The sequence below is a fragment of the Leucopleurus acutus genome (genome assembly GCF_964270905.1).
Source record: "Leucopleurus acutus genome assembly, chromosome: 10".
Classification (NCBI taxonomy): domain Eukaryota; kingdom Metazoa; phylum Chordata; class Mammalia; order Artiodactyla; family Delphinidae; genus Leucopleurus; species Leucopleurus acutus.
In genome coordinates, this window is record NC_139153.1 from 25,064,181 (window position 1) to 25,091,732 (window position 27,552).

The 27,552-nt window shown below is 40.4% G+C and overlaps 1 protein-coding gene across 10 annotated transcripts in view; it reads left to right on the forward strand.

The window, feature by feature from the left end:
- MAGI1 (membrane associated guanylate kinase, WW and PDZ domain containing 1) overlaps positions 1 to 27,552 on the forward strand; it is a 618,198-nt gene that overhangs the window by 513,730 nt on the left and 76,916 nt on the right. For 8 of the 10 annotated variants that reach the window (XM_082848947.1, XM_082848954.1, XM_082848946.1 and 5 more), the window contains exons 7-12: positions 1,493 to 1,528; positions 6,716 to 6,773; positions 9,738 to 9,835; positions 16,275 to 16,367; positions 21,676 to 21,858; positions 22,375 to 22,995. In XM_082848947.1, the coding sequence (XP_082705073.1) occupies positions 1,493 to 1,528; positions 6,716 to 6,773; positions 9,738 to 9,835; positions 16,275 to 16,367; positions 21,676 to 21,858; positions 22,375 to 22,995 (1,089 nt within the window). The remainder of the gene's footprint in view (positions 1 to 1,492; positions 1,529 to 6,715; positions 6,774 to 9,737; positions 9,836 to 16,274; positions 16,368 to 21,675; positions 21,859 to 22,374; positions 22,996 to 27,552) is intronic. The other 2 variants (XM_082848955.1, XM_082848951.1) reach the window with 1 other exon arrangement.

Here is a 27,552-nt window from a genome sequence, read left to right on the forward strand (position 1 = left end):
TCATTGAACACAATAAACAAGAAGCCCTGCTCTTGCAGAGCTTAAATTCTAGTCATTTTTCACTCTAAGTCTTTTCATTAAATTTTGCATAACCTTCAGATGACAGCTCAGGGATTCTGCCCCGGACTTTGCCCCCAGATATGATTAGGTCAGTCTATTATGTATCTTAACTTCAGAGAACTTACCATAGTTTTAATTTAATTTTTATCTGTGTGAGCTTTGGCCATGTTTCCTTTCCCGGAAGGATAGAGATGTGCCTGTTGGTGCTCATTTCGATGTCGCTGTCACCTGGCATAGTGACTGGCACATAGTAGTTCTCATTAAAGAATTTTTGAGGAAATGAACGAGTGCCCCCAACGATATTTTAAATAGTATCCAAAAGGCCATTTTCATGAACGATTTTATGTAAATAAGATTCCCTTCTTAGGAAACAATACCAGTGTCAACCTTATTGTTGGCAGTTGGAGAGTTTTTAAATCAAGAGTTTACAAGGTGTGTAGGGCCGCGTTGGTGACTGAAGTCAATAATCGATTCATTTGTTCATACATTCATTCATCCATTTGAGAAATATTTGGTACCTATTATGTATCAAAAACTTCAGTGGGCACTGAACATATTGCAGTAGTGAAAACAGGCTTGATCCCTGTGTTTGTGGAGCTTAGAGTGGAGGGATAGCCACCCGCTGTGTAGCTGGAGTGACTGTCTATGCCATGATGTGTTGTGTGCTGTCCTGTGTTCTCTTCACAGTCAAAATAAAATGCTTTACTGACAGCCAGAGACGGTCAAGAATGGAGAGGATCTTTTCTTGTTTTGCTCCCTGAAATTACAGAGAACATTTTCATTCTATTATTTCTGAGCTGTTTGACTTAGAAATCTTATACCAAGTAAGCTCCGTCTCCCACTGCTCCTTTTGGGGCAGCCATCAAGCCTCACTTCCCCCATGTATATCGTCCTGACATAGTTCATTTTTCTCTAACTCCTTTTGGAAGACGATGAAGTGTAGCTCACCTTAGAACCTGTGTTCTCAATTTGACCTCGCGTTCCGTTTTTCAGGCAGCGGTATTACTTATAAGTTAAGTAATTTTGCCTCGCTGATTAGAAGATTATTGAAGGATTAAAAGGACTAATATTGAAAGGTCTAACAGCTTTGTTTGCTTGAAATAAGACCTGTAATAAGTGACTTGCCACGTAAGGACGTTGAAACCGCAAAGGTGTTTGTCATCTTTTACAACCGATCAAACCCTATTTAGCCATGCAAGGAAGTGAGCCATATAATTATGTTGCCAATATCAGCTCTTCCCGTTTTGTGATTTACACTGAGGTCTCGAGTTGAGTAGTCAAGCCAATGAAATAAGCCACAATGCAGGTAAGGACAAAACAAAGTGATGTGTTTGCTGCTGTTTTTCTTGAGGGGAGTTTCTTTTCTTGGTGCTGGTGTCTGAATTTTTCTTTCTCTCTTTTCTGTCTCATTCCTGCTATTCCTTTGGAGAAGAAGGGATCCATACGGAGGAGCTGGACAGTGAACTAGGTAAACCCTCCCAGCCTGCATAACTTGCCCTGGTTGCCTTGGTCCCCAGTGACTTGCTTAATCCCTCTGTTTCTTTAGTTTGCACTTCTCCAATTATGATTTTCATTCTGGCTTAGCCACGAAAGGTCAATCGTATACAACCCATGTGTCTGACTGCAGACATCACACAGAGTTGTAATAAGTTGTGTCTACAGAGAAGAAGTCTGAGGGAATTGGGACTAGAATGAGAGTTAGCAGATCAGTGCCGGATACTCTCGTAAATTGAGGAGTAAGAAAAAACAGGGATAGATGCTTGCCATGTCCCTTCAACTCTCCTATAATCTATCTCAGGCTCATTTCTTTATTTATTTGGTGTGGGTGGCTTTCTCCATGGGGAATACAGAAAAGCAAAACAAAAATCTTCCAGACTAGCTGAAAGATCTTAGAGTAACAGCAGTACAGCAATTCCACTGATTAGCTGAATGGGTACTAAGTCCTAGTATTATGTTGTTACTCAGTCACAAGCTACGTGTTGACTTTGTAACCATAGTGAATGGCTTGAAAACCGGATCCTGGGTTTATATGTGTCATTTTCCTCAGAGTGTGTATGTCAATGGAAATCAAGTCTTGATTAGTCCAAGCTCTTGCAGTTCGGAAATAATTTACATTAGCAGATAATTCCAAACTCTTTTATCTCTCCTCTTGGAATATATTGAATTATATTCCCTGCTAAGTTAAATGTTTTATGTTCAGCGTTGTTTTTTTTTTTAATAAATTTAATTGTTTATTTATTTTTGTCTGTGTTGGGTCTTTGTTGCTGAGCACGGGCTTTCTCTAGTTGCAGCAAGAGGGGGTTACTCTTTGTTGCAGTGCGTGGGTTTCTTATTGCAGTGGCTTCTCTTGTTGCGGAGCACGGGCTCTAGGCAAGCGGGCTTCAGTAGTTGTGGCACGCGGGCTCAGTAGCTGTGGTTCACGGGCTCTAGAGCGCAGGCTCAGTAGTTGTGGTGCACGGGCTTAGTTGCTCCACGGTGTGTGGGATCTTCCCAGGCCAGGGCTCGCACCTGTGTCCCCTGCATTGGCAGGCGGATGCTTAACCACTGCGCCACCAGGGAAGTCCCGAAAGATCTATTTTTAAAGACATATAATAAATTGTCCTTGTGGTCATTGTGGTAGGAATGACTTGAGATTCAACCTGTGTGACAGAACAATTTGAAACTCATTTTATAAATTAAGAAAAAAAGTATCAATCCAGTGATATTAGATAAAATCATTGAAAAAGACAGAACTAGCTTTTCCAGATGAAAAATGAGTGCCTCGATCCTTTGTGGAACCAATTTAAACTACTCTGGCCACCTGACTAATGTGTGTGAGTGCCCACCACTGTGTGTGGGCAGTTGGTGAGATAATTCCATTGTGCATAGGGGCACAGCCTTATTTGCTTCTGTGGAAGCTTGAATGTTGAAGTTTTCAGGAAAGAATCAATTGTCTTCTTTTCTCATGTATCTGTAACATTGTAGAAACTTTCCTGTGCTGTTAAAGACTCTACAAAGTAAGTTTTACTGGCTTACTTACCTTCTTACCTTCTCATGGCCAGAGCCACAGTTCTGGGAGATGGTTTGGTGAAGTGGGAGCTGTCTCTGGGGTCAGGGCAGGTTGCCTAGACTCATATCTGGGTTCTGCCACTTATTTGCTCTGTGACCTTGGGCAAGTCATTCACCTTCCCTTAGCTTCCTGTTCCTTACCTGTAAAGAGGGGCTGAAAGAGGAGCTCTCATTGGGCTTAAGAGGAGACTTAATAATAATATGTCTTAATATTTGCCCCTGAGATCAGCACATGTTATTTTGCCAGTTTTCTGATTTAGTAACTAATTCTTTCTTGTTGGACTTTTCAGTGTTTCCTTATGATACTTTTTGTGTTTAATGTGGGGCAGGAGAGCAACATGTATAATAGAAATGGCCCAAATATGTCCTTATTCACAGACAGACAGACAGACACACACACGCACACGCACATGCACACGCACAGTTTTTCCTTGCATTCACTTCAGATGCCTTTGACAAGCTCACTGCCCATTTTCTTAATAAGAGGATCCTAATTGCAAACAATAGCAACTGTCAGGTTTTCAATGAACAGTATAATTGCAGATGTGACAAGGAAACCCTCTCTATAATCTGCCTCTGAGAGGCAGGGGCGGTGGACTTGGGTGTTGGACACAGAACATTTGATTGCAGAATTGTCATTTCTGAACTCTGTTGTCTGGGCTGGGTCACTAGCTCCATTATGCACTTGGTTTTGCAGAATTTATCACATCTTCTGCAGTAATCTCCCCAGAATGAAAAAGCACTTGAAGAACCTTCTTTTCGAATTACAGAGTATTCATTAGATAGGGAAATGAGATCCCCTCCCAATCAACACTGAATTACAGTGTAGAACCATATCTCTGGCTGTGAACATGACTTTCAATCTGTGCCCTGACACAACTCTTGGAACATTTTTCTGCTCCATATTCACTTCCATGGCGATGATTAGTACATGAGATTTTTAGTGGTAGGAACAGCAAGCAAGCAGGCCATATAGATTTGTCCAGTTCCTTTTGGGCTTTCCTAGAACCGTTGCCATTAGCTGAGCTTAGGTGCCAGGTGCTGTGTAAAAGGTTTTACAAACATCCTTATTTAGTCTACAGTTGACCTTTGAGGTAAATCCAGGACAAAGATGTGGTTTCGAGATGTTAAGTAGCTAGCCAAACACTAGACTGATAAAACCTTAGGGCTAAGAGGGAAGAGATATGGGAACATATCTATATGTATAGCTGATTCACTTTGTTATAAAGCAGAAACTAACACACCATTGTGTTATATAGTATATATAACTTGTATATATATGTTATATAGTATATATATATGTTATATAGTATAAGTATAAAGCAATTATACTCCAATAAAGATGTTAAAAAAACAAAAACAAAAACATTAGGGCTAAAGTTCAGACCAAGATCTGGACAATCCCAAAAGGGTCTGAGCCACCTGAAATCTCGGTGACATCTTGTACAGACTGTTCTGATGTCTGACAGTTGTTAGACATGGGGGTGTGGCTCTCTATGTATCTTTAGAGTAGTTTAGAAAAAAGAAAAAATTTGTAACGCCATCATTTTCTGGGCTTCAGTATTTTCTGCCATTTTCAACTTTTTAGAACCAAATGGCACATTGGAAGACAAACATCTTCTGTTTCTAAATCGATGACCCATTTCTATTTTAAGCTTTCAGAGACTAATTCCTATTATTAAGTTAATCACCACATGGGAAGTGAGAAATCTGTCTTTTCAATTTTAAATGAGTTATAGCTGGAAAAACTGGAACATTTCTGGAGTTTGCTAATCTGTCCCAGAAGATGTGTTTCAATTTACAATCATCCAGAAATACCAGTTGACTGACCTCATGTCTCAACTCTAGTATGTAAATTGTTGAGTAGGTGACAGGGCAAAGCCAGAGGTGGCTTCTTATCTTGCAGCCTCCTTGGACCTCCATCAAAGCGCTTACCCTGTGATGATGTATGAATTGTCTGCCCAGCTGGTGCACTTGTAATTATCTTTGTGTACCTGGCACCTAGCATACCTTCAGGCAGACAGTAGGCACTAAATAAATGTTTGACAAATAAATGGAATGAATTGAATTCTTAATTTTTTCCCCTATTTTATCTGAAGATAATCAGGCCATATATTAAGGTTACAGATTTTGAGAAGAAGTTTGGTTAAACATGATGTGGTCCCCTCACACCCACTCGCTCTTCTGCCCCATGGCAGCACAAGCACATGCGTGGGCACCAATTAGCCTTTTTGTAATCTTCTGATTTCCCAACTCTTTGGAAACGTTTTCCTGGTTCGTTTGCATTTAAATGGCAATTTCCAGCATTGTAAGGGGAAACCATTTCCCAGGCATTTGATTTGCATCCGTCCGCAAGACGCTGTGTACAAAAATGCCAAGTTATATCAACATCTGCATGTTGGCCCTGCCTTGCCTTTTAGTAGCTTATGTCTCCCAGAATCCAAAGACTTCCTTAAGACCTGCTAAGTGTTCTGTTTTGTTTTGTTTAAAAAAAGGAAGCAAAGGGGGGAAGCTGTCTCTTTGTTTGAAAACAAATATCAGGTGTAGCAAAAACCATGAAATTAATGTCTCTTGATGTGCAGCCAAATCTGAGCAAAACATAAACTTTAAGTAATTAGCCCTGTGTGTGTATATGTGCACGTGCACATGACTCCATTTCTTACCTGGAACCAAAAAGAAGGGACAGAGATTTAAGGAGAAGTGCTGCTCTGCCTGAAGACTTGTTTAACGACGCAAAACACAATGTAGTTGCTTCTTTCACCGAATTATCTGGTGCAGTGGGCTTTTTCACAGTAGGTTCTTATTATGACAGAACCCACTACTACCTAGTTAATGAAGTTGCAGCCTTTGATATGAAACCTTATGAAGTTCGGTAGAGCACAGGTGAGTTTTCAGAAAGGCACACATATCACCCAATGCCATTTTACCACCACATTTAGAGGAATAGTCTACCCCCTTAGGTAGTGAGTCTTGGAGAGCAGGACCTGTGTTTCTGCTTTCATAGGCACAGCCCCGGTGAAGATGGACCTGTCCAGATATAGCAGTTGAGTTGTAGATGTGTGCAATTCAAAAATCCAACTCCATGTGGCCATTTTTTATTTACTCGGTAGCATTTTAATTAGGAACAAGGAGAAAATAAGATGCAAATTTTAATTTATTCCAGGGAGAGCAGAAACGGCACTATTGTATCGAAAATGAAAGGAAACATTCATCCATTTTTGCTTGTGTAATAAGGTAGTCTAGCAATAAAATGAGAAAACAGCAAATATTTAAAATAGGAACTAGGCGTTCGAGGCAAAACTTAACTATATTTCCATTAAAATCTCATTTAATAGTTGATTTAGAATGAAGGCACCTGAGACTGCATTTTATTAAGTTTCATTTGCTTGTACAAAATATCAGTAAAGAATTGCTCTTCGTGTAGAAAAATACACCAATAAAATAATTCTCACTCTTTTTTTTTTTTTTTGGTTAGGATACGCAGTTTTAATTGGATTTAAGGCATTATTTTATGAGTCTTTCTTTTTTTGCCTAACCCAGCTGTTGAAAATCCTTAGGCTCTTCAAGAATATGCTCTTCTTGGTCTGAATGTTCTTTTCTTTTTCAGAACTGCCTGCTGGTTGGGAAAAGATTGATGACCCTGTCTATGGTATCTACTATGTAGAGTAAGTGCCTGTTAAAACACATTTGAGTTTGCACCCTTCTGTAATTATTTACACTTACGCTGAACAGAGTTTGCCATTGTGATAAGGCACAAACAGAATAATAATAGTAACATAATATTAATTTTATAATGAAAAAATATTCAGCAAATCTAATGATGATAAATTATATTATAAAATCCATGAGGGCAGTATTCATGTCTTCTGTTTATCACTGTATTACCAAAGCCCAACATAGTCCTGGCCTATGGCAGGTACTGAATAATAAGTATTAGTTGAATGAATGAGAAAAGCAAGGAGTCAGTACACTGAGTATGGGTTGTTTATCTTCAGGAAAAGAATCAGTTTTGCCTATTTCTTGCCCTGCTTAAGTATGAAGTTCTCAGTAATCATTTATTTATTCATTCAGACTTTCCAGAAGGGTCAGACAGATCTAAATAATATATGAAACGCTGCCGCAATTAAGAAGGAAATTGAGAACTAGCCTAAGTGGCAAGACTGTGTAAGCCTCTTTGCCTTTACCATACCTGTGGCTTCTGTGTTCCATTTCTAAGAGTCTCAAACCCTCATCACTACCTCTTTACCATGTACCTTATTCTAGCAAGAGGCATACACTTGGTCCTTTCATCACAGTTATATATTGGTAGGATGATACTCAAAGAAAATAAAAGAAACCTAAGTGGGTAAACATTGAAAAAATGTTTTACATCATTTCCTCTGAGAAAGATGAGTAATAATAAAAGATCTTACAAAAGAAACACATGCCATATAAATGTTCTATCATCAAAATCCTACCTGCCACAATGAAGATAACTTGGAACGCTTTCTATCACTGGAACGCTTTCTATCACTCATGCTGCTAGCAATGAAAAGTTATTCGTATAATACCCTGGTGATAGAAACATATGATGCAACAATGCCAGGCCATAAAATGCTCAGCATCTTATTGTAAAAAATTACGAGTTCAACATAGCAAGTGTCTTTGGTCAATACTCACATTGCCACCTCTTTACCTAGCAGAAAGATTGGGAATGGGGGGCATTAGAAAGGCCAACTTGAATGCCATTTGCAGCAACATGACACATCTAGAGATTATCATACTAAGTGAAGTAGGTCAGAAAGAGAAAGACAAATACCATATGATATTACTTATACGTGGAATCTAAAATATGACACAAATGAACCTACCTGTGAAACAGAAACAGGATCACAGACATAGAGAGCAGAGTGGTGTTTACCAAGGGGGAGGGGATCTGGGGAGGGATGGAGTGGGAGGTTGGGGTGAGCAGATGTAGCCTTTTACATATGGAATGGATAGCAGCAAAGTCCTACTGCATGGCACAGAGAACTATGTTCAGTATCCTGTGATAAACCATGATGGAAAAGAATATTTTTTTAAAAAAGAATGTATACATATATATATATATGTATGTATGTATAACCAAATCACTTTGCTGTACAGCAGTAATTAATACAACATTGTAAATCAACTATACTTCAATAAAAAAAAATTTTAATTTTAAAAAATTTAAAAGAGAAAGAAAGGTGATCTTAGTCTTTTCCCTGACCCTCATAAAATTCCTCTGTGTGCCCTACAGATCATTTTTCTCCCAGATATACAGTGGGGCTCCTGTCCAATTGGGGCTTGTTTTGAGTTCTCCCTCAAATAATTTGTGCATCAAAAGAGAAAAAGAATAAATGACTAGTAGCTTTGATGGATAAAGAGACTTGGAGTGAGGGGCGAGTTGTTACCTTACCATACATTTCTCCTCCCTGTCTTCTCAGATCCATGTGCCTGTGAATGTTAGACTATATCTTAGCATGAAATTGCCTACCAGAATTAGGAAATAAACAAGTAGTCCTACAATAGGAGTTAAGGGTAGTCGGTCTATCCACCCTACTTGACAAGCCTGTCTTTAAAAAATAAAGCCTGGCTTGAAAAAATATTTTGAGTTCTAAATAATCACATAATAGGAATATTTTCAAACTTCTTATGAAGTATGATTTTGATGAAGGAAAGAAGATAGGAATATGTTTATGCTTGTGTGTCTGTGTACTATGTGTGTATATACATATACATACACTAAATAGGGTGATGGCAAAAAAATATGCATTTGGATTTATATATATGTTTGTGTGTGTGTGTGTGTGTGTGTGTATTTTTATCTTGCCTCGGCCTTATTAGTTTTGGAGCCATCTGAAGTATCTGGGTCTTTGTCACTTTGAACACATCACATTTGCTTAGGTTAGCTGCATTTGGAGTCTTTTTGCCTAAGGCTTATCCTTTGAATCCTGACTCCATGCCTATTGATCAGAATAGTTGACAGATGTTGGTAGAGTCCTTCTTTTAACTTGATCGTTTGGGAAATGCTTATGCTTCCGTGAACTCTGTTGTAGAAAGTTACGCAGAATTTCTGGCATTACTTATTACAGACAACACCACATCTTCACTTTAATCTCCTTTTAAAATAATTCTATAATCGACTTCTTGTTGAATTGAAGAAACACCCTCCCGCCACGTGATTCCTTGGGCATTTGGCAGAGTCAGTGGTTATAATCCTGGGACTTGAAAGCAGGCCAGTCTGAGCTTGAATCCTCTATACTGTTGACTAGTTCTGTTTTGTTACGTGAGCTGTTTCTTAACTGCTCAGAAACTTCCCTCCCTTACCCATAAAATAGGAATAAAAATAGGACCTCTATCCTAGCATTTATTGAAGATTTTAAAAAATAAAATGCATGTAAAGCTGGTAGCACAGTGCTTGGGACAAATAAGCAGTCAGTATATGGAAACCATTCATTTTTGTTTTTATTTGATCGTATCTTCCTAACTGTGCTTTTTGACACAAGGTGCTCAACATCTCAGACCACCTGCTTTGCTCAGGTCTAATCAAGGGACTTGGACTGATTGGCTTTTTGCTTGTGGGATGCAATGTTTCCTAACTGAATGCAATCTGCCTTCTGCTCCAGCCACATCAACAGGAAGACACAATATGAGAACCCGGTTCTAGAAGCCAAACGGAAGAAGCAGCTGGAGCAACAGCAGCAGCAGCAGCAGCAGCCAGAAGGTTCGCTCTCCCGTGATCTGTGGGCCAAGGAGCTCCGGGCAAAGCCTGGGCGCTGACACCCCCATGTGGTCAGAACTGGCCACGGGCATCAAGTCCTTTGCCGTGCTGGGGACTGGATGTCCTGGAAGGGTGGGGAGTAATGCAGAGCCTCTGCTAGTTTCCATACCCTGAACCTGGACAGCTAAAGTGGGGGGCCCGGTTGAAAATCACCCAATCTCCACTCTAATTTAGAAAGGGGCTGCCGTTAGATTGGAGAACGTTTCTGATGGTGAAAGAACTACCTTGTGCTCAGTAGCTTTTGCACAGCACCTGGTATCTAAATCCAAACCACTTTTAGCATGTTAAGCGGAGGTGCTGGGTATGGAACTAACTTTTAATTTTACGAACATTACATATAAGAATCAGAAAACGCTGTTAATTTTCAGTGCTTTTAAAAAAACTACAAGTTAGTTCACGCTCTTCACAAAAATATGAACGATTCAGGAGTGGAGAACATATAAGTTCTCCATTTAAGCCAGTGGAGGCCCTACTGGTTCCCATCCCACTCTCAGCAATAAACACTGTGCAGAAATTTTCTGGGGATGTACAAATATGCATCTTTTTACAAAAAGTAGATCATAATTTATATATATTAATATATTATGTATTTGTATATGTATTAGTTTTGTGACCTGTTTTTGTCACTTAAATATATTTCTTGCACAAATTTCAATGCTACTTAATATAGATTTACCTCTTTTTAACCTTTAAATTTTTTTTTAACATCTTTATCAGAGTATAATTGCCTTACAGTGGTGTGTTAGTTTCTGCTTTATAACAAAGTGAATCAGCTATACGTATACATATAGCCCCATATCCCCTCCCTCTTGCATCTCCCTCTCACCCTCCCTAACCCACCCCTCAAGGTGGTCACAAAACACTGAACTGATCTCCCTGTGCTATGCGGCTGCTTCCCACTAGCTATCTATTTTACATTCGGTAGCGTATATATGGCCATGCCACTCTCTCACTTTGTCCCAGTTACCCTTGCCCCTCCCCGTGTCCTCAAGTACATTCTCTACATCTGTGTCTTTATTCCTGTCCTGCCCCTAGGTTCTTCAGAACCATTCTTTTTTTTTTAGATTGCATATATATGTGTTAGTATACGGTATTTGTTTTTCTGTTTCTGACTTACTTCACTCTGTATGACAGACTCTAGGTCCATCCACCTCACTACAAATAACTCTGTTTCGTTTCTTTTTATGGTTGAGTAATATTCCATTGTATATATGTGCCACATCTTCTTTATCCATTCATTTGTCAGTGGACACCTAGAATGCTTCCATGTCCTGGCTATTTTAAATAGTGCTGCCATGAACATTGTGGTGCATGTCTCTTTTTGCATTATGGTTTTCTCAGGGTATATGCCCAGTAGTGGGATTGCTGGGTCGTATGGTAGTTCTATTTTTAGTTTTTTAAGGAACCTCCATACTGTTCTCCATAGTGGCTGTATCAATTTACATTCCCACCAAGAGTGCAAGAGGGTTCCCTTTTCTCCATACCCTCCCCAGCATTTATTGTTTGTAGATATTTTGATGATGGCCATTCTGACCAGTGTGAGGTGATACCTCATTGTAGTTTTGATTTGCATTTCTCTAATGATTGGTGATGTTGAGCATCCTTTCATGTGTTGGTTGGCAATATGTATATCTTCTTTGGAGAAATGTCTGTTTAGGTCTTCTACCCATTTTTGGATTGGGTTGTTTGTGTTTTTGGTATTGAGCTGTATGAGCTGCTTGTATATTTTGCAGATTAATCCTTTGTCAATTGCTTCATTTGCAAATATTTTCTCCCATTCTGAGGGTTGTCTTTTTGTCTTTTTTATGGTTTCCTTTGCCGTGCAAAAGATTTTAAGTTTCATTAGGTCCCATTTGCTTATTTTTGTTTTTATTTCCATTTCACTAGGAGATGGGTCAAAAAGGATCTTGCTGTGATTTATGTCATAGAGTGTTCTGCCTGTGTTTTCCTCTAAGAATTTTATAGTGTCTGGCTTTACATTTAGGTCTTTAATCCATTTTGAGTTTATTTTTGTGTATGGTGTTAGGGAGTGTTCTAATTTCATTCTTTTACATGTAGCTGTCCAGTTTTCCCAGCACCTCTTACTGAAGAGGCTGTCTTTTCTCCATTGTATATTCTTGCCTCCTTTATCAAAGATAAGGTGACCATATGTGGGTGGGTTTATCTCTGGGCTTTATATCCTGTTCCACTGATCTATATTTGTATTTTTGTGCCAGTACCATACTGTCTTGATGACTGTAGCTTTGTAGTATAGGCTGAAGTCAGGGAGCCTGATTCCTCCAGCTCCGTTTTTCGTTCTCAAGATTGCATTGGCTCTTCAGGGTTTTTTGTGTTTCCATTCAAAGTGTGAAATTTTTTGTTCTATTTCTGTGAAAAATGCCATCGGTAGCTTGATAGGGATTGCATTGAATCTGTAGATTGCTTTGGGTAGTATAGTCATTTTCACAATGTTGATTCTTCTAATCCAAGAACATGGTATATCTCTCCATGTGTTTGTATCGTTTTATCTTCCAGGTCACTTACCCGTTCTTCTGCCTCAGGTATTCTGCTATTGATTCTTTCTAGAGAATTTTTAATTTCATTTATTTTGTTGTTCATCATTGTTGGCTCTTTTGTTCTTTTAGGTCCTTGTTAAACGTTTCTTGTATTTTCTCCATTCTATTTCCAAGATTTTGGATCATCTTTACTATCATTACTCTGAATTCTTTTTCAGGTAGACTGCCTATTATACTCTTCATTTGTTTGGTCTGGTGGGTTTTTAGCTTGCTCCTTCATCTGCTGTGTGTTTCTCTGTCTTCTCATTTTGCTTAACTTACTGTGTTTGGGGTCTTCTTTTCGCAGGCTGCAGGTTCATAGTTCCTGTTGTTTTTGGTGTCTGCCCCCAGTGGCTAAGGTTCGTTCATTGGGTTGTGTACACTTCCTGGTGGAGGGGACTGGTGCCTGTGTTCTGGTGGATGAGGCTGGATCTTTCTGGTGGGCAGGACCATGTCCGGTGGTGTGTTTTAGGGTGTCTGTGACCTAATTATGATTTTAGGCAGCCTCTCTGCTAATGGGTGGGGTTGTGTTCCTGTCTTGCTAGTTGTTTGGCATAGGGTGTCCAGCACTGTAGCTTGCTGGTCGTTGAGTGGAGCTGGGTCTTAGCGTTGAGATGGAGATCTCTGGAAGAGCTTTCACCATTTGATATTATGCAGAGCCAAGAGGCCTCTGGTGGACCAATGTCCTGAACTCGGCTCTCCCACCTCAGAGGCACAGCCCTGACACCCGGCTGGAGCACCAAGACCCTGTCAGCCACACGGCTCAGAAGAAAAGGGAGGAAAAAAGAGAAAGAAGGAAGGAAGGAAGGGAGGGAGGGAGGAAAAGAAAAGTTAGTAAAATAAAATTTTTTTAAAAAATAATAAGTAATTTGAAAAAAGGAAGAAGAGAGCAACAAAACCAAAAAAACAAATCCACCAATTATAACAAGCGCTAAAAACTATACGGAAAAAAAGAAAAGGACAGAACCCTAGGACAAATGGTAAAAGCAAAGCTATACAGAAAAAATCACAGAAAGAAGCATACACACTCACAAAAAGAAAAAAAGGAAAAACAAAAAGATTATCTGTATATTAAAAAAAAAAACGAAGAGAGCGACCAAATCAATAAACAAATCTACCAATGATAATGAACTCTAAATACTAAACTACGATAAACATAAAAGCAGAAACAAATTAGATGCAGAAAGCAAACCCCAAGTCTGCAGTTGCTCCCAAAGTCCACCACCTCAGTTTTGGGATGATTCGTTGTCTGTTCATGTATTCCACAGATGCAGGGTACATCAAGTTGATTGTGGAGATTTAATCCGCTGCTCCCGAGGCTGCTGGGGGAGATTTCCCTTTCTCTTCTTTGTTCGCACAGCTCCTGGGGCTCATTCTTGGATTTGGTCCTGCTTCTGCGTGTAGGTCGCCTGAGGGCGTTCCTACAGACAGGACAGGGTTGAAGGAGCAGCTGATTCGGGGCCTCTGGCTCACTCAGGCCAGGGGGAGGGAGGGGTACGGAGTGCGGGGCGAGCCTGCAGCGGCAGAGGCCTGCGTGACATTGCACCAGCCTGAGGCGCGCCGTGTGTTCTCCCGGGGAGGTTGTCCCTGGATCACGGGACCCTGGCAGTGGCGGGCTGCATGGGCTCCCGGGAGGAGAGGTGTGGAGAGTAACCTGTGCTTGCACACAGGCTTCTTGGTGGCTGCAGCAGCAGCCTTAGCATCTCATGCCCATCTTTGGTATCCGCGCTGGTAGCCGCGGCTCGCTCCCGTCTCTGGAGCTCGTTTAGGTGGCGCTCTGAATCCCCTCTCCTCGCGCACCTTGAAACAGTGGTCTCTTGCCTCTTAGGCAAGTCCAGGCTTTCTCCTGGACTCCCTCCCGGCTAGCTGTGGTGCACTAACCCCTTCAGGCTGTGTGCACGCCGCCAGCCCCAGTCCTCTCCCTGGGATCCAACCAAAGCCCGAGCCTCAGCTCCCAGCCCCCGCCCACCCCAGCGTGTGAGCAGACCAGCCTCTCGGGCTGGTGAGTGTTGGTGGGCACAGATCCTCTGTGCAAGAATGTCTCCGCTTTGCCCTCTGTACCCCTGTTGCTGTGCTCTCCTCTGTGGCTCCGAAGCTTCGCCTCCGCCACCTCCCATCTCCGCCCGCGAAGGGGCTTCCTAATGTGTGGAAACTTTTCCTCCTCCACAGCTCCCTCCCAGAGGTGCAGGTCCCATCCCTATTTTTTTGTCTCTGTTTTTTCTTTTTTCTTTTGCCCTACCCAGGTACGTGGGGAGTTTGTTGCCTTTGGGGAGGTCTGAGGTCTTCTGCCAGCGTTCAGTAGGTGTTCTGTAGGAGTTGTTCCACATGTAGATGTGTTTCTGATGTATTTGTGGGGAGGAAGGTGATCTCCATGTCTCACTCCTCCACCATCTTGAAGGTTTCCTACCTTGTAATTTTTAATGACTGCATATTATTCCGTTTTATGAATCTCTGCACTTCATTTAGCCATCTGTTTATTAATAGATGCTTAGGTGTTTCCTCATTTTTCATTGCAATCTTTAAAAATAATAGGCTTAGTACCCCTTCAATGTAATAAGTGAATATCAGGTATATGTATATCAAGTATAATACTTCTCTTATTATAATATTGAATATAATAAATATAGACCATAGCATGGAAGTTGGGAAACTTTTTCTGTAAATGGCCATATAATAAATACTTTAGGCTTTGCTATTCATACAGTCTCTATTAAAACTGCTCATCTCTGACCGTATGGTATGAAAACAGCTACAGACTATAAGTAAACAAGTGGACATGGCTGTGTTTCAGTAAAACATTATGTGTGAACACTAAAATTTGAACCTCATGTAATTTTCATGTGTCACAAAATATTCTTTTTAGATTTTTTTCAATCGTTTAAATATGTAGAAACCATTCTTGGCTTACAAGCTTTATAAAAATAGACATTAGGACCAATTTGGCCTATAAGTCATAGTTTGACAACCACTGCCATAGACTGTATTTTAGAGAGAGGGTGTTTGTATGTGTCTCTGTGTGTGTGAGTATACTTACCCATTGAAAAGGTCTCCTTTCTACCTTAATCTCTTTCTATTTAAAACTTTAAAAAAATTTTTTTTATGAGTTTGGGGAATGGGAGTGTACAATTGATATATGAGTGTTAAAATTGATGTACATATACAACTGACTATGTTAGCTTAGCTGGAAAAGTGACTTTGGGGTAGATCTCAAGGGTCACTCGTAGTGGGTTATCTCTGGGCCTCCAAAGTGAGTACGACTTAGGACTCAGGAGTTTTAGTAATGGGTCCCATTTGGGTTTGAGAGATGATAGGGGATCTCACCTTAGTAAACTGCTACAATCCACCTTCACTACCCAAGACAAGCAGGCTTCAGCAGCCCAGCCTAGGTCTAAATTGCATTAGAGAAGTTTCTCCCATACTGGGCCAGCTTTAGTTAACTCTGTATCTTTCCTGATATTTTTTACTTGATCTCACTTTGTACTCTCCAGCCAGAGAGAGCTGGAGGTTTTATTAGTTGTATTTTTATTGGTTGTATTTCTGTCCTCAAAGATCTTAGGAGAAAGCGACAGAAACACACACACACACACACACACACACACACACACACACACACACACACACACACACACACACACACGCACACAGTGGGAGGGACCTTATTATCCTTAACATAGAGTGGGGTCAGATACCAGTTTCTTTTCATTCGAAGCTCTCTGCTTCTGGTTTTATAGGTTTGGGTAGTTTTATAATGAAGAAGAAGGTGAATCCTAAGTAAGGCGACCTATGTAAGTAATCTTAAGTAAGCAAATGGAAGGAAAAACAGCAAACTGTTTCTTGTCTTCTTGTAGAATGGACAGAAGATCATTCATCGCTCGTGCCTCCTATTATTCCAAACCACCCCCCAAGCAATCCGGAGCAGGCCAGAGAAGCTCCACTTCAGGGTAAAGTGTTTTTATAATTGCATCCTAATTTGGCTCAAAATTTTAATTTTTTTAGAGAAAGTTTAAAGAGTGGAATCGTGTAACGCCCAAGTCATTCCAAAGAATTGTTCCTAGACAGTTCTTTGTTGTGGGCTGTCCTGTATGTATTGTAGGACACTGAGCAGTGTTCCTGGCCTCTACCCACTAGGTGCCAGGAGAATCCCTCCCACTTTGTGACAAACAAATCCCCAGATACTGCCAAATGACCCTGGGGGGGGGCGGGCAAAATCATCTTAGAGTTGTGAATCCTTGATTTCGAGACCACAGATATTTAATATTGAGTTAAATAAGATACACTGAAAATTCAGCACTAGATATTTCAAGATTCTAGTCAACGTATTTGCTTTTGACTAAGATTTTCTTGTAAATGTAAAATGGTTTGATATGATTGTGTTGTAAACTCTAACCTCTGTTCTTGCTGCAGTTTGGGCATTTATGCATGTTTTACATCGCTTCATTGGGTCTCACTTATTTACATTCACAAGTAGTATGCATCCCCTACAGAGATTCCTTTTTGAAAATTGGAAGCTCCAGAATCTTGCTACTTTCAGGCCTCATTACTCTTAAGGGATAGAAAAGGTTTTGGGGTTTTTTGTTTAGTTTTTTTCTTTTAAATAAAACAAATAGAACAAGCAGCATATTTGATAGTGTTGGGGAGTTTGTGTTACAGAACCATGAAAAAAACTGTAAAATTTGTGTTCCTTCTCTCAACATTTTAAAAGAAATAAATAATTGTGTCAGACATTAAAAGATAAGTAGAATAACTCTTTTCCCTAATTTTCATTCCTCCATTGTAATTTTCATAAGAAAAATTGTTTCCCTTTTAGCTGATATTGTCATGAGATTGGTATTAATATCAACTTATATAAAATAATTTCATACTTTTCTGTGATGTTAATGGTTTTAATACAGATAGAACATAGAAGATAATAACATATTAATTCATATCAACATGATTGGGGCCTGCTTTGTATTTTTTTAAATATGAAATTCCTCTGTGACCTCATGTTGTCTTATTTTCCTGCTCATGGTAAGTTAGCTACACTAACTTTTCAGTTCCTTGAACCTCTTTTCAATTCCTTAAATCAGCAAAACTATGGACCACATCAGGGCCTTTGCATATGCTGTTCCCTGTGTGCAGCTGTCTTTTCCTCCCACTCTTTGCTTTGCTAACTTCTACTCATCTAAGGTTTTTGCTGGATTCCCCTGTCTTATTCACTCTTCCCATCCTAAACTTCTTATTTCTAGAATTTAACTGTTGATAATTAGTGTTTATTTGTGTTCAATTATCTAACAACAGTTTCCTCTTCAGACTTTAAATCCTATGGAGGCAGGAGACGGGTTTTATTTCCCACTGGGGGATACCCCGAACTAGACCTAATGGCCTCTGCTAAATTTATTATTTTGTGAAACAACGTATGTACATCCATGATAACCAGCCTAGCTTCCTTAAAGAATTGTCTTAGAGATTAAATCAATTAAAGCTTTAAAGTTTCAGGTTCTGGGTGCCACATGCTTAGTGCACCAGCTGAGTTAAGAGTCCACATGGAATTGATCTCTATTAGGAACTTTATCTCAGATTCTTCTCTTGTTCTAGGCCTTTCTTTCCTTTTCTGTTTTATTTTAGTCCTCTAGGCTCCCATAGTGGTTAGGGTTTGGGAGAGGCTCACTGAACTCCCTGTGGGAACTAGTCATTATTCTTAAAACCCTTCTACTCCATAGTCTCTACATTGATTCTTGTCTTTCACATATAGTCATATCTTTGGAATATAATGGATACAGAAGCCAGTTTAAATCCATACCCTTTGACTCCAAGCTGCAATTGTGAGAAACATTAAATTGGATATTATCATCATAGGTTACAACTCTGAGTTCCCTGCCTGCTGGTTAAGCATCCTGGTCTATGTTCCTGACAGTACTCTCAGGAAGAAGCTGTATAGCTAATAGGGTTAGATTGTTTGATATTAATTTTGCTAAGTTCACTGCTCAACTAAACTTGCTTCTGATCAAGAGTGTACTTCTCATCCCAGCAAATGATAATTTTAAAGAGATCTGCTCTTGGGAAATCTCTCCATCTTCCACCTTGATACTCAGAGAGAGATTTTTGTAGCTGCCCGTTTACCCCACCCACTTCACCACCACCATCATCAAAATAATAGCCTACATTTATTGAGCTCTTTTGTGCAGCAGCCACCTCCCTAAGCACTTTACCTATGTTATCTGTCCACAGTTCTTCCTTACAACCATCATGTGAATGTTGAGGTTGGTACCCTCATTACCTCCACTTATGCATCCGACCCTCAGGCAGAGAGAGGTTTAGTAACTTGCCCAAAGCCACACAGCCAGGAAGTAGTAGAGCACAGATTTGAACCCTAGCTGTCATTAGGAACAGCTTAACTTTTGGCTAACACCTTTTTGTTGTAGTTTTTTGTGGGTTACTTCATTGCATAGTCTCAATGTGTGCCATCCAGTTTGGCTGCTACTGGCTACATGTTACCAGTTAAATTCAAGTTCATTACAATTAAAAACTCAAAAATTCAGTTCCTCGGTTCCACTAGCCATGTTTCAAGGGCTCAAGAGCTGCGTGTGACCAGCAGCTGCCATGTTGGACAGTGCAGATACAGAGCATTTCCTGCGTCACAGGACGTGCTCTTGGACAGCACTAGTGTAGGGTATTCAAACAGTATTACCAATAGTGCAGCTTGGCAGAGAAGCAAGCACCTATGGGTTATTCAGGAGTAGATGTTTGGGCCGAGACCCAGAAGATCCTGATTCAGTGAGTCCAGGGCAGCCCCTACATCTTTAAAGAGTACATCTTTAAAAAGTTGCCCAGGTGGTCCTCACACATAACCACATCTACAAGTGGTGACTAGTAAAGAGATTAGCATTGCTTAGAAAATGACACGTGCCACAGGCCTGCAGCAGAGAGCTCCACATTCCACTGCTTGTGGGTAGAAAAGCATTTCTTTTCCAAAACTACAATAACTGATGATCTACCCATACATAAAATGTAATAAAATGTGTATAAATGTGAAACCCTCTGATCTTCCCTCCCTAGTTAAGTGTTGAAACAGGAAGTCAGTGGTGTAATTTCAGTGTCTTCTTCATGTCTCTTAAGCTGAAAACATTCTGAGCTCAAAATATGCTAATGGCTTTAAAACATTTCATTCAGATAATCTGCCAGATACATTTTTACATTTTCTAACTTTGCCTATAATCAGGGTGGGAAACTTACACACTCCACCACCTCTTTCTGCCTTCTCAACGACACGTTAAATCTCATTTCTTTGCGTTGTTGTTCATTCATTCATTCAGCACACGTTTTTGGAGCACATACAATGAAACAGGCCACGTTCTACACACTGGATATACAAGCAGAAATCCTTGTGGGGTTTCCATTTTAGTGTTGCATGGGTGGGCATGTGCAGTGCCCCTCTTGCAAGGGGCTGGGGAGAGGGAGACAAAACCCCCAACCAATGAGTGAGATGTATACTGTGTGGGATGGTGGTAAATGCTAACAACAGAAATAAAGCAGGTAAGGGGGACTGTGAATGTTGAAGGAGGTATTGCAGTTTTTAATACGGTGGACAGAGAAAGCCTCACTGAGAAGGTGATGCTATTGATGTCTTTGCATAAGTGAAATACATTTCCCTTAGAGCTCGCCCCAGTAGCCTCTGCCTCAAGAATGTCTGCTATTCACATATCCCAAAAAGGAAAATTTGGGGGTTATCTCAACGGTCCTCGATTTTCCATCTAGTAATTACCATAGCAACTGTTTCAGTACAAGCCCTGGCTGCACTTGACGTCACCTCCCTGGTGCTCTGCAGACGACTTCGCATGGTGAATCCTGCTAGGTCTCACCTTTCATTAGCCACGGTGACAGGGCTGTAGTTTGTCATGCTTCCCACCAGCCTTGGGACTGCTCTAGAGAGGAGGAGGTGAGTGAGCAGACCTGTGACTCCAGGCAATTTAAAACAGCCTTCTTAAGAGCCAGAAACTTTTGAAGTGTGCAATTAAAGATTGTATGTGTGCCCAGAGACCTTTTAAAAAAGATACAGCTAACCAAAAATAACTTTCCTTCCTGGGTGCCAGCCTGGTAGTACAGGGGTATATAGAGACATGGAGACTTTTTCTCCTGTTCGTTTGTTTTATTATTTTTTAATTTTTATTTATTTATTTATTTGTATAACATTTTTGGTAGAAAAGAAATAGGGCATGTGGAGAAGCTGTGGCCAGGGCGGGAGATGGGAAATATAATTAGGAGAGTTGAAAGAGTCTGAGCGTAGAATGATGTTCACTACCCGGGGTAATCAGGGAAATTCCAATGAGCTTCTTAATTACAGAGAAATGCCCAAACCCAAAATAAAATTTTGGGTCTGTGTACAAAATGTTATTTGTGAATGTTATCAAGAAAACTCAATAAATCCTTAGGTAGCATGTTTGGAAGCTGTATATCTATTAATTTATTTTAAACAAGACAACTGAATTTGGAGCCATCTGGCTCTTGCTACTGTTTTGTTTAGTTCAGGTTTTTTTCTTTTTCCTTAAATATTCTAAGCCACATGTCCTAAACGTTTTTTAAATATTAACTTTTAGCAGCAGACATATCTAGGCAATTCCACAAATTGTTAAGCGATGCAAATGAACAGGAAAAATCAGGTGAATTTTAGAATTCAATTCACAGTAGAGTTATGACTCTTTAATTTTTAATATAGTGATTCTCCATTTTTATCAAGTTATTCTTTGTGACTATACTGTGTCTCCTAGTATTATCTATTTAGTTTGAGAATGAATTTTCTGTTTGTCTGAAAGCTAAAGTTTTTGCTTAATTGGTTTTATAAGTGGAAGCCAAGCACAAGGCAATATATTGGAAGCCATACTGGAAAATGTAAACGATGACAAAACAGAAGACACCAAGCAAAGACCCGCGCCTCTTTCTCTGAAGAACTTCACGTAGCTTGCTGTCAGACTACATGAACTAAAACTAGGGATCCATGTCAGACGATGGACACCAATGTCATCCTTCTCTTACATTTTCTTTTGGATCTTTGTGCTGACACACTATGTACCCTAGCCCCCTCCTTACACAAAGGGGCCTAGGAACTCCCTTAGTACTGAAATCAAGAGAGGACTTTCTTAGGGCACCTTTGTGCCCGCATGCCCCAGCACAGGAGCTTGGAGAAGTTATCTCTAAGTTCTTATCATTTCTTAGTTAATTCATCTTTTCACTCCTGGTGATGTTCCTTACCCATTTCTTGTTTTAATCCAGGCAAACCCTTTTTTACACGAAACCCTTCAGAGTTGAAAGGCAAATTCATTCACACGAAGCTGCGGAAAAGCAGTCGTGGCTTTGGCTTCACGGTCGTTGGAGGGGACGAGCCTGACGAGTTTCTGCAGATCAAGAGCTTGGTCCTAGATGGTCCCGCCGCGTTGGACGGCAAGATGGAAACAGGTATTAGACACCACATGGTCCTGTGTGGTCAGGACCAGATGACACCATGATTTCATAAGTTTGTAAGTGTCCTTTAGAAACTTGGCGAATGAACAAGGTTCCTGCACTAAGTAAATGCATTCCCTGGTATAAATGAAAAGCTTTGAAGCATTTTAACATTTCCCCATTTTGGGGAACTGTTAGGGTGCTGTTGAGTACAGTAAGGCAGTAATTTACTAAAAATGTAGGTCCATTTGAATAAATGAATTCTCACCTTGGTTTTTTATAATGAGAATTTTTTTCAGAAGAAAGCTCCAATGTTCTTTCAATGATCATTATATTCTCATTAGCAGGGAAGACACTAGATGGTACAAAAATGCCTGATTAGCATAAAATAACTAATAGAAGCAGTCTCTCTGTGCTTTACGGTACTACCCCAAACAGTTTCAGTTCAGCTTCCTATTGGTAGGATTTGATAGTAGAAAATTGATATAACTTTTCTGGGCACTGTTTTTTTAACTGTCATCTCTTTTGCAGGAGATGTGATTGTGAGTGTGAACGACACCTGTGTTTTGGGACACACACACGCACAAGTTGTGAAAATCTTCCAGTCCATTCCCATCGGTGCCAGCGTGGACCTTGAACTCTGCCGAGGTTATCCATTGCCTTTTGACCCAGATGACCCCAACACGAGTTTAGTGACCTCTGTGGCCATTTTGGATAAAGAACCAATTATTGTGAATGGGCAAGAGACCTATGACTCGCCGGCTAGTCACAGTAGTAAAACAGGCAAAGTCAATGGCATGAAGGACGCCAGGCCAAGCAGCCCTGCAGACGTGGCTTCAAATGGTTCCCATGGTTACCCCAATGACACTGTCTCTTTGGCTTCCTCCATAGCCACTCAGCCAGAACTCATAACTGTTCATATAGTCAAAGGGCCAATGGGCTTTGGTTTTACTATTGCGGACAGTCCTGGAGGTGGCGGCCAAAGAGTGAAACAGATTGTCGACAGTCCAAGGTGCCGAGGCCTGAAGGAAGGGGATCTTATAGTGGAAGTTAACAAGAAGAACGTGCAGGCTCTGACTCACAACCAAGTTGTGGACATGCTGATCGAATGTCCAAAGGGAAGTGAGGTCACATTGTTAGTGCAACGAGGAGGTATGTCGATTTATTATCTTTCATTGTTTTTAAACCCAAATCCATTATTGTACTTACTTGTTATCAGGTAGCTATTTGGGACTTTCTGCATGTCGGTTCCTTTAAGATCATTTTTATTTAAATATTGGGAAATGCATTCAAAGTGCCTTCTGATTTCTCTAAATGCTAGCCTCTTTAGAATAAAGGTTATGTTTATACTTTATGTATTTATACAAAGGGACATGCAGCTAGAGTGATACCGTTACCGAAAGTGGGGTCTGGCTGCTTGCCACTCAAAAGCTAATAAAGAGGCAAGCTTGGTGGAAAGGAAAGTTTGTTTTATTTCAGAGGCGGGCAGCCTGGGGGGAGGGGGGACTCATGTCCAAAGGCCAATTCCCCCGCAGCAGACAGTCAGTGGGCAAGAGTTTTTATAGCCAGAGGGAGAGGGTTACATGCAGAAACAGCACAGTCAGCTCTGACAGTCATCTTGAAATTGTCCAAGCAGTGGTCTGATCAGTGTCATCTTGATTGTTTCAAGTACAGTTAGTCTTCAGTTCCAGGGTCAGTTTGTTCCCGTTTCTTTGAGACCAGTTCTCAGAATTGTGGCAGCTTCTGTCATGGCTGCAGTCTGGTCATCGTGTAGTTAATTTCTTCCACCTGGTGTGGGTTTCTGTATCTACAAACCAGCTCAAAGGATATGGCTATGAATGTTTAGCTCTTGAGAAGGAACTAAAGGTCCCTGACTTTGCTTAATGACTAAACTGTTATTATTTGGTTCTGTTTGACTGTTTTCCTTAGCTTCTGCATTTTCTCACTTCTCTGATTAAAGTTATTCTTTGAGTAAAGTTTTTCAATAGACAAAGGTGGAGGACATGGTGGGGAAAGGACCATAGGGTCCTGCTCTGTTTCAGTACCTTTAAATGTAAATCAGACTGTGCCTTTTAAAACCCATTAAGCTTTGAAAACCTTTATCTTTTAATTCTCCTGAACCTGGTCGACACAGTGTGCATGCAAAACGTGGCTCTCGGCCACTCTTCCAGCCTCGTCTCACACTCCTGTCCCTTCCTCGCCGTGCTTGGCCACCTGGCTTCTTTTCTGTAGTGCCTTCACTACTCTAAGCCCTTCTGTCTCAGGGCCTTTGCACTTTCTGTTTCCACTGCTTGGAAGGCTCTTTTCCCCAGCTCTTCACTAGGCTGGCTCGGTCTCATTCAGGGCTCCTCCTGAGAGAGGGCTTCTCTGATTACTTATCTAAAGTCGCCCCCAGCACTCCTATGTAATCTCTGCTGCATCACCCCATTTCTTAATAGCTTTTATTATGATCATTATTATCCCAAGCCATTGTTTTATATATTTACTTATTTTTCTTTGTTCCTCTCTCTTTTTCTTATTTTTATTGGAGTATAGTTTTTTAAATTTTTATTGGAGTATAGTTGATTTACAGTGTTATGTGAGTTTCAGGCATACCGCAAAGTGAATCTGTTATACATGTACATATATCCACTCTTATTTAGATTCTTTTCCCATATAGGTCATGACAGAGTATTGAGTAGCGTTACCTGTGCTGTACAGTAGGTCCTTATTGGTTATCTACTTTATATATAGTAGCGTGTATATGTCAATCCCAATCTTTCAATTTATCCCTCCCCGAACCTTATCCCTGGGAATCATAAGTTTATTTTCTACATCTGTAAATCTATTTCTGTTTTGTAGATAAGTTCATTTGTACCCTTTGTTTTTAGATTCCACATATAAGCGATATCATATGATATTTGTCTTTCTCTGACTTCACTCAGTGTGACAATCTCTAGGTCCATCTAAGTTGCTGCAAATGGCATTATTTCATTCTTTTTTATGACTAATATTCCATTGTGTATATGTACCACATCTTCTTTATCCATTCCTCTGTTGATGGGCATTTAGGTTGCTTCCGTGTCCTGGCTATAGTAAATAGCACTGCAGTGAACATTGGGGTGCGTGTATCTTTTTGAATTATGGTTTTCTCCAGATATATGCCCAAGAATGGGATTGCTGGATCAGATGGTAGCTCTATTTTTTAGTTTTTTAAGGAACCTGCATACTGTTCTCCATAGTGGCTCTACCAGTTTACATTCCCACCAACAGTGTAGGAGGGTTCCCTTTACTCTCTCTTTTTCATTCGAATATAAGCTCCATAAAGCCAGAGTCCACCTCTGCATGTTGACAGCTGTATCCCCAGTACTTAACACAGTACCTGACTCCCGCTAGGTGTTCATGAATGAATAGGTAATGAATGAATGAATGGATATGTGATTATTTATACTTGGCAGCAACAACGGCTCCACCAATCGTATCAAAAACATCTCAGCATATGCACATTTTAATGAAGGGGTTATGGATCTCAGAGAAGTGGGGTATTCTAAATCCTGAGACAGTTGGCTTTCTTTCCCCTGCCAGCAACCCCCCACCTCTGTGCCACCGGAACTCCCAGGACCTCACACTGAGAAACATTTTACGCCTGTTGAAATGTCCTGCTCCTGGGTCTGTATTTGTGACTAAGCTTAATTGATCACCTCCCACAATGGACCTGAGTTTGGTCATTTCCTTGACCCTTGCCAATAGGATGTGTTTCATGCACAGAGTATTCTGACCCTCTGAAAAGAGATCAGGACCCAGACTTTTATTTCCTCTCGGTTTCATTGAGACAGAAAAGCTTGTTTATGTCGCAACAGCCATGTCCTCGGGCTCTTGTGAAGCTGTGTGTTCTGTGATCAAAATGACTGGGGTTGTGGGAAGGAAATCCAAAATTCAGAACTGTCTGTGTGAATCACAATGCTCAGTCCACCCTTCTTGAACAGGTGTAAAACCCATTTGCAGATTTTTAAATTTTTTTGCAGATTTTTTTTTTTAACTTTATTTTTATTTATTTATTTATTTTTTTGCGGTACATGGGCCTCTCACTGTTGTGGCCTCTCCCATTGCGGAGCACAGGCTCCGGACGCACAGGCTTAGTGGCCATGGCTCATGGGCCCAGCCACTCCGCGGCATGTGGGATCTTCCCGGACCGGGGCACGAACATGTGTCCCCTGCATCGGCAGGCAGACTCTCAACCACTGTGCCACTAGGGAAGCCCCAGATTTTATTTTTTAAAAAGTTATTTCTACCAATAAAATTTTGAAGCTTCTTCTTATACCTAGACCACTTGACTGCAACAGATCATTTTGTTTTAAACAGTGACCAAGATGTGGTAGGAAGTGACTTGAGGTTAAGGACGAGGAGGAGAGGGAGGGGGTGGGGTGATGGCCCCTGCACGTACAGACCAGCGAGCAGTTTACAAAGCGCTTTTCAAACCTACATACAACTCTCATGTCATTTTTACCACATCCCTGAAAAGGAACATACCAGCCAACAGTAGGATTGAGAAGTTCACCTGGATTCTTTGGTTTCCAGTCTAGTGCTCTGCCCTACTTAACCCTGAACACCACTGATTTTTGCACAATTGCTGGTTTCAGTGGCCGGCAACTTGGAAACTTTTAGATAGTTCTTGGTACATCAGGGCATCTCTGATTCAGCCACTGCTCATTTGACATCACAAATCACCCTGCTCTCCTTCTTCATTTATTTGCTCCTTCGTTTCTTTTGTCATTTTGTTCACTTTTTCTTTTCCATTCACTTCACTTTTAAGGAGACCAAAAAGTAAAGTCTCATGGTAGTTTACTACCTTACAGTGGTTACTGGAGCCATATTGTAATGAATTTGCCCAAATTAGCAAACAACTCATTATAAAAATATACCCCTTGATTTCAAATATGTTTACATTTTCTCTTCTTAATTCCTAAGACCTTCTTTTGGTTAATGCCATTATATTTTATAACATTAAATTAATAAGGGAAGATCCAGAATATATTGCCACATTAGTCAACATCTACATAGTTTATTCCAAAACCTGAGTAATTTAAAATCACTGTAACATCAGCAGTCTTTAAAATATGCCATGTGCCTTATGTTTGATTTATGTGTCAGATAGAAAGTTTGTACATCTGCACTTGGCAAGCTAACACCAGCTACTATTAATCTTTCTAGAAAGCATATAAATGTATTTGTTTCTGCCCTACATCATTACTTGAATTGGGGCTGGCATTTTAATCATTCCTCTTGTATGATGGCGGTGTAAATGAGAAGGTTTGATGATCGTTTAGGATAGAGGCTAGGTTAAATGAGAAAGTAAATGGCCACTTCACTGATTCTTTCTAATGAATCTTATTTCCATCATAACTCCTGGTAAGCAGATTGATAAACTCATTAAGTCTACACCTCTCTTGATTCTCAGGAATAAATATCTCAAAGGTGGGGCTTTCTGTGCTTTAAAGAACTAGTCTTTTCTACTTTGGGGCAGAACTTAGCTACATTTGTATTTTGGTTTTCACTCTTAACTCCCAAGCTCATTTTTTATTTTTGTTCCGGTCGAAATCAGGTGCATTTGGGGTTTTAGCATTTTTTTTTCTTTAATCCCCCTCCCACCAATGGAAGTAAGCAGAGGTTGAAATATCATTTGTAAATTTCCAGAGACAGTTTCCTAGGTCAGGCTTGGGCTTGCTGGGC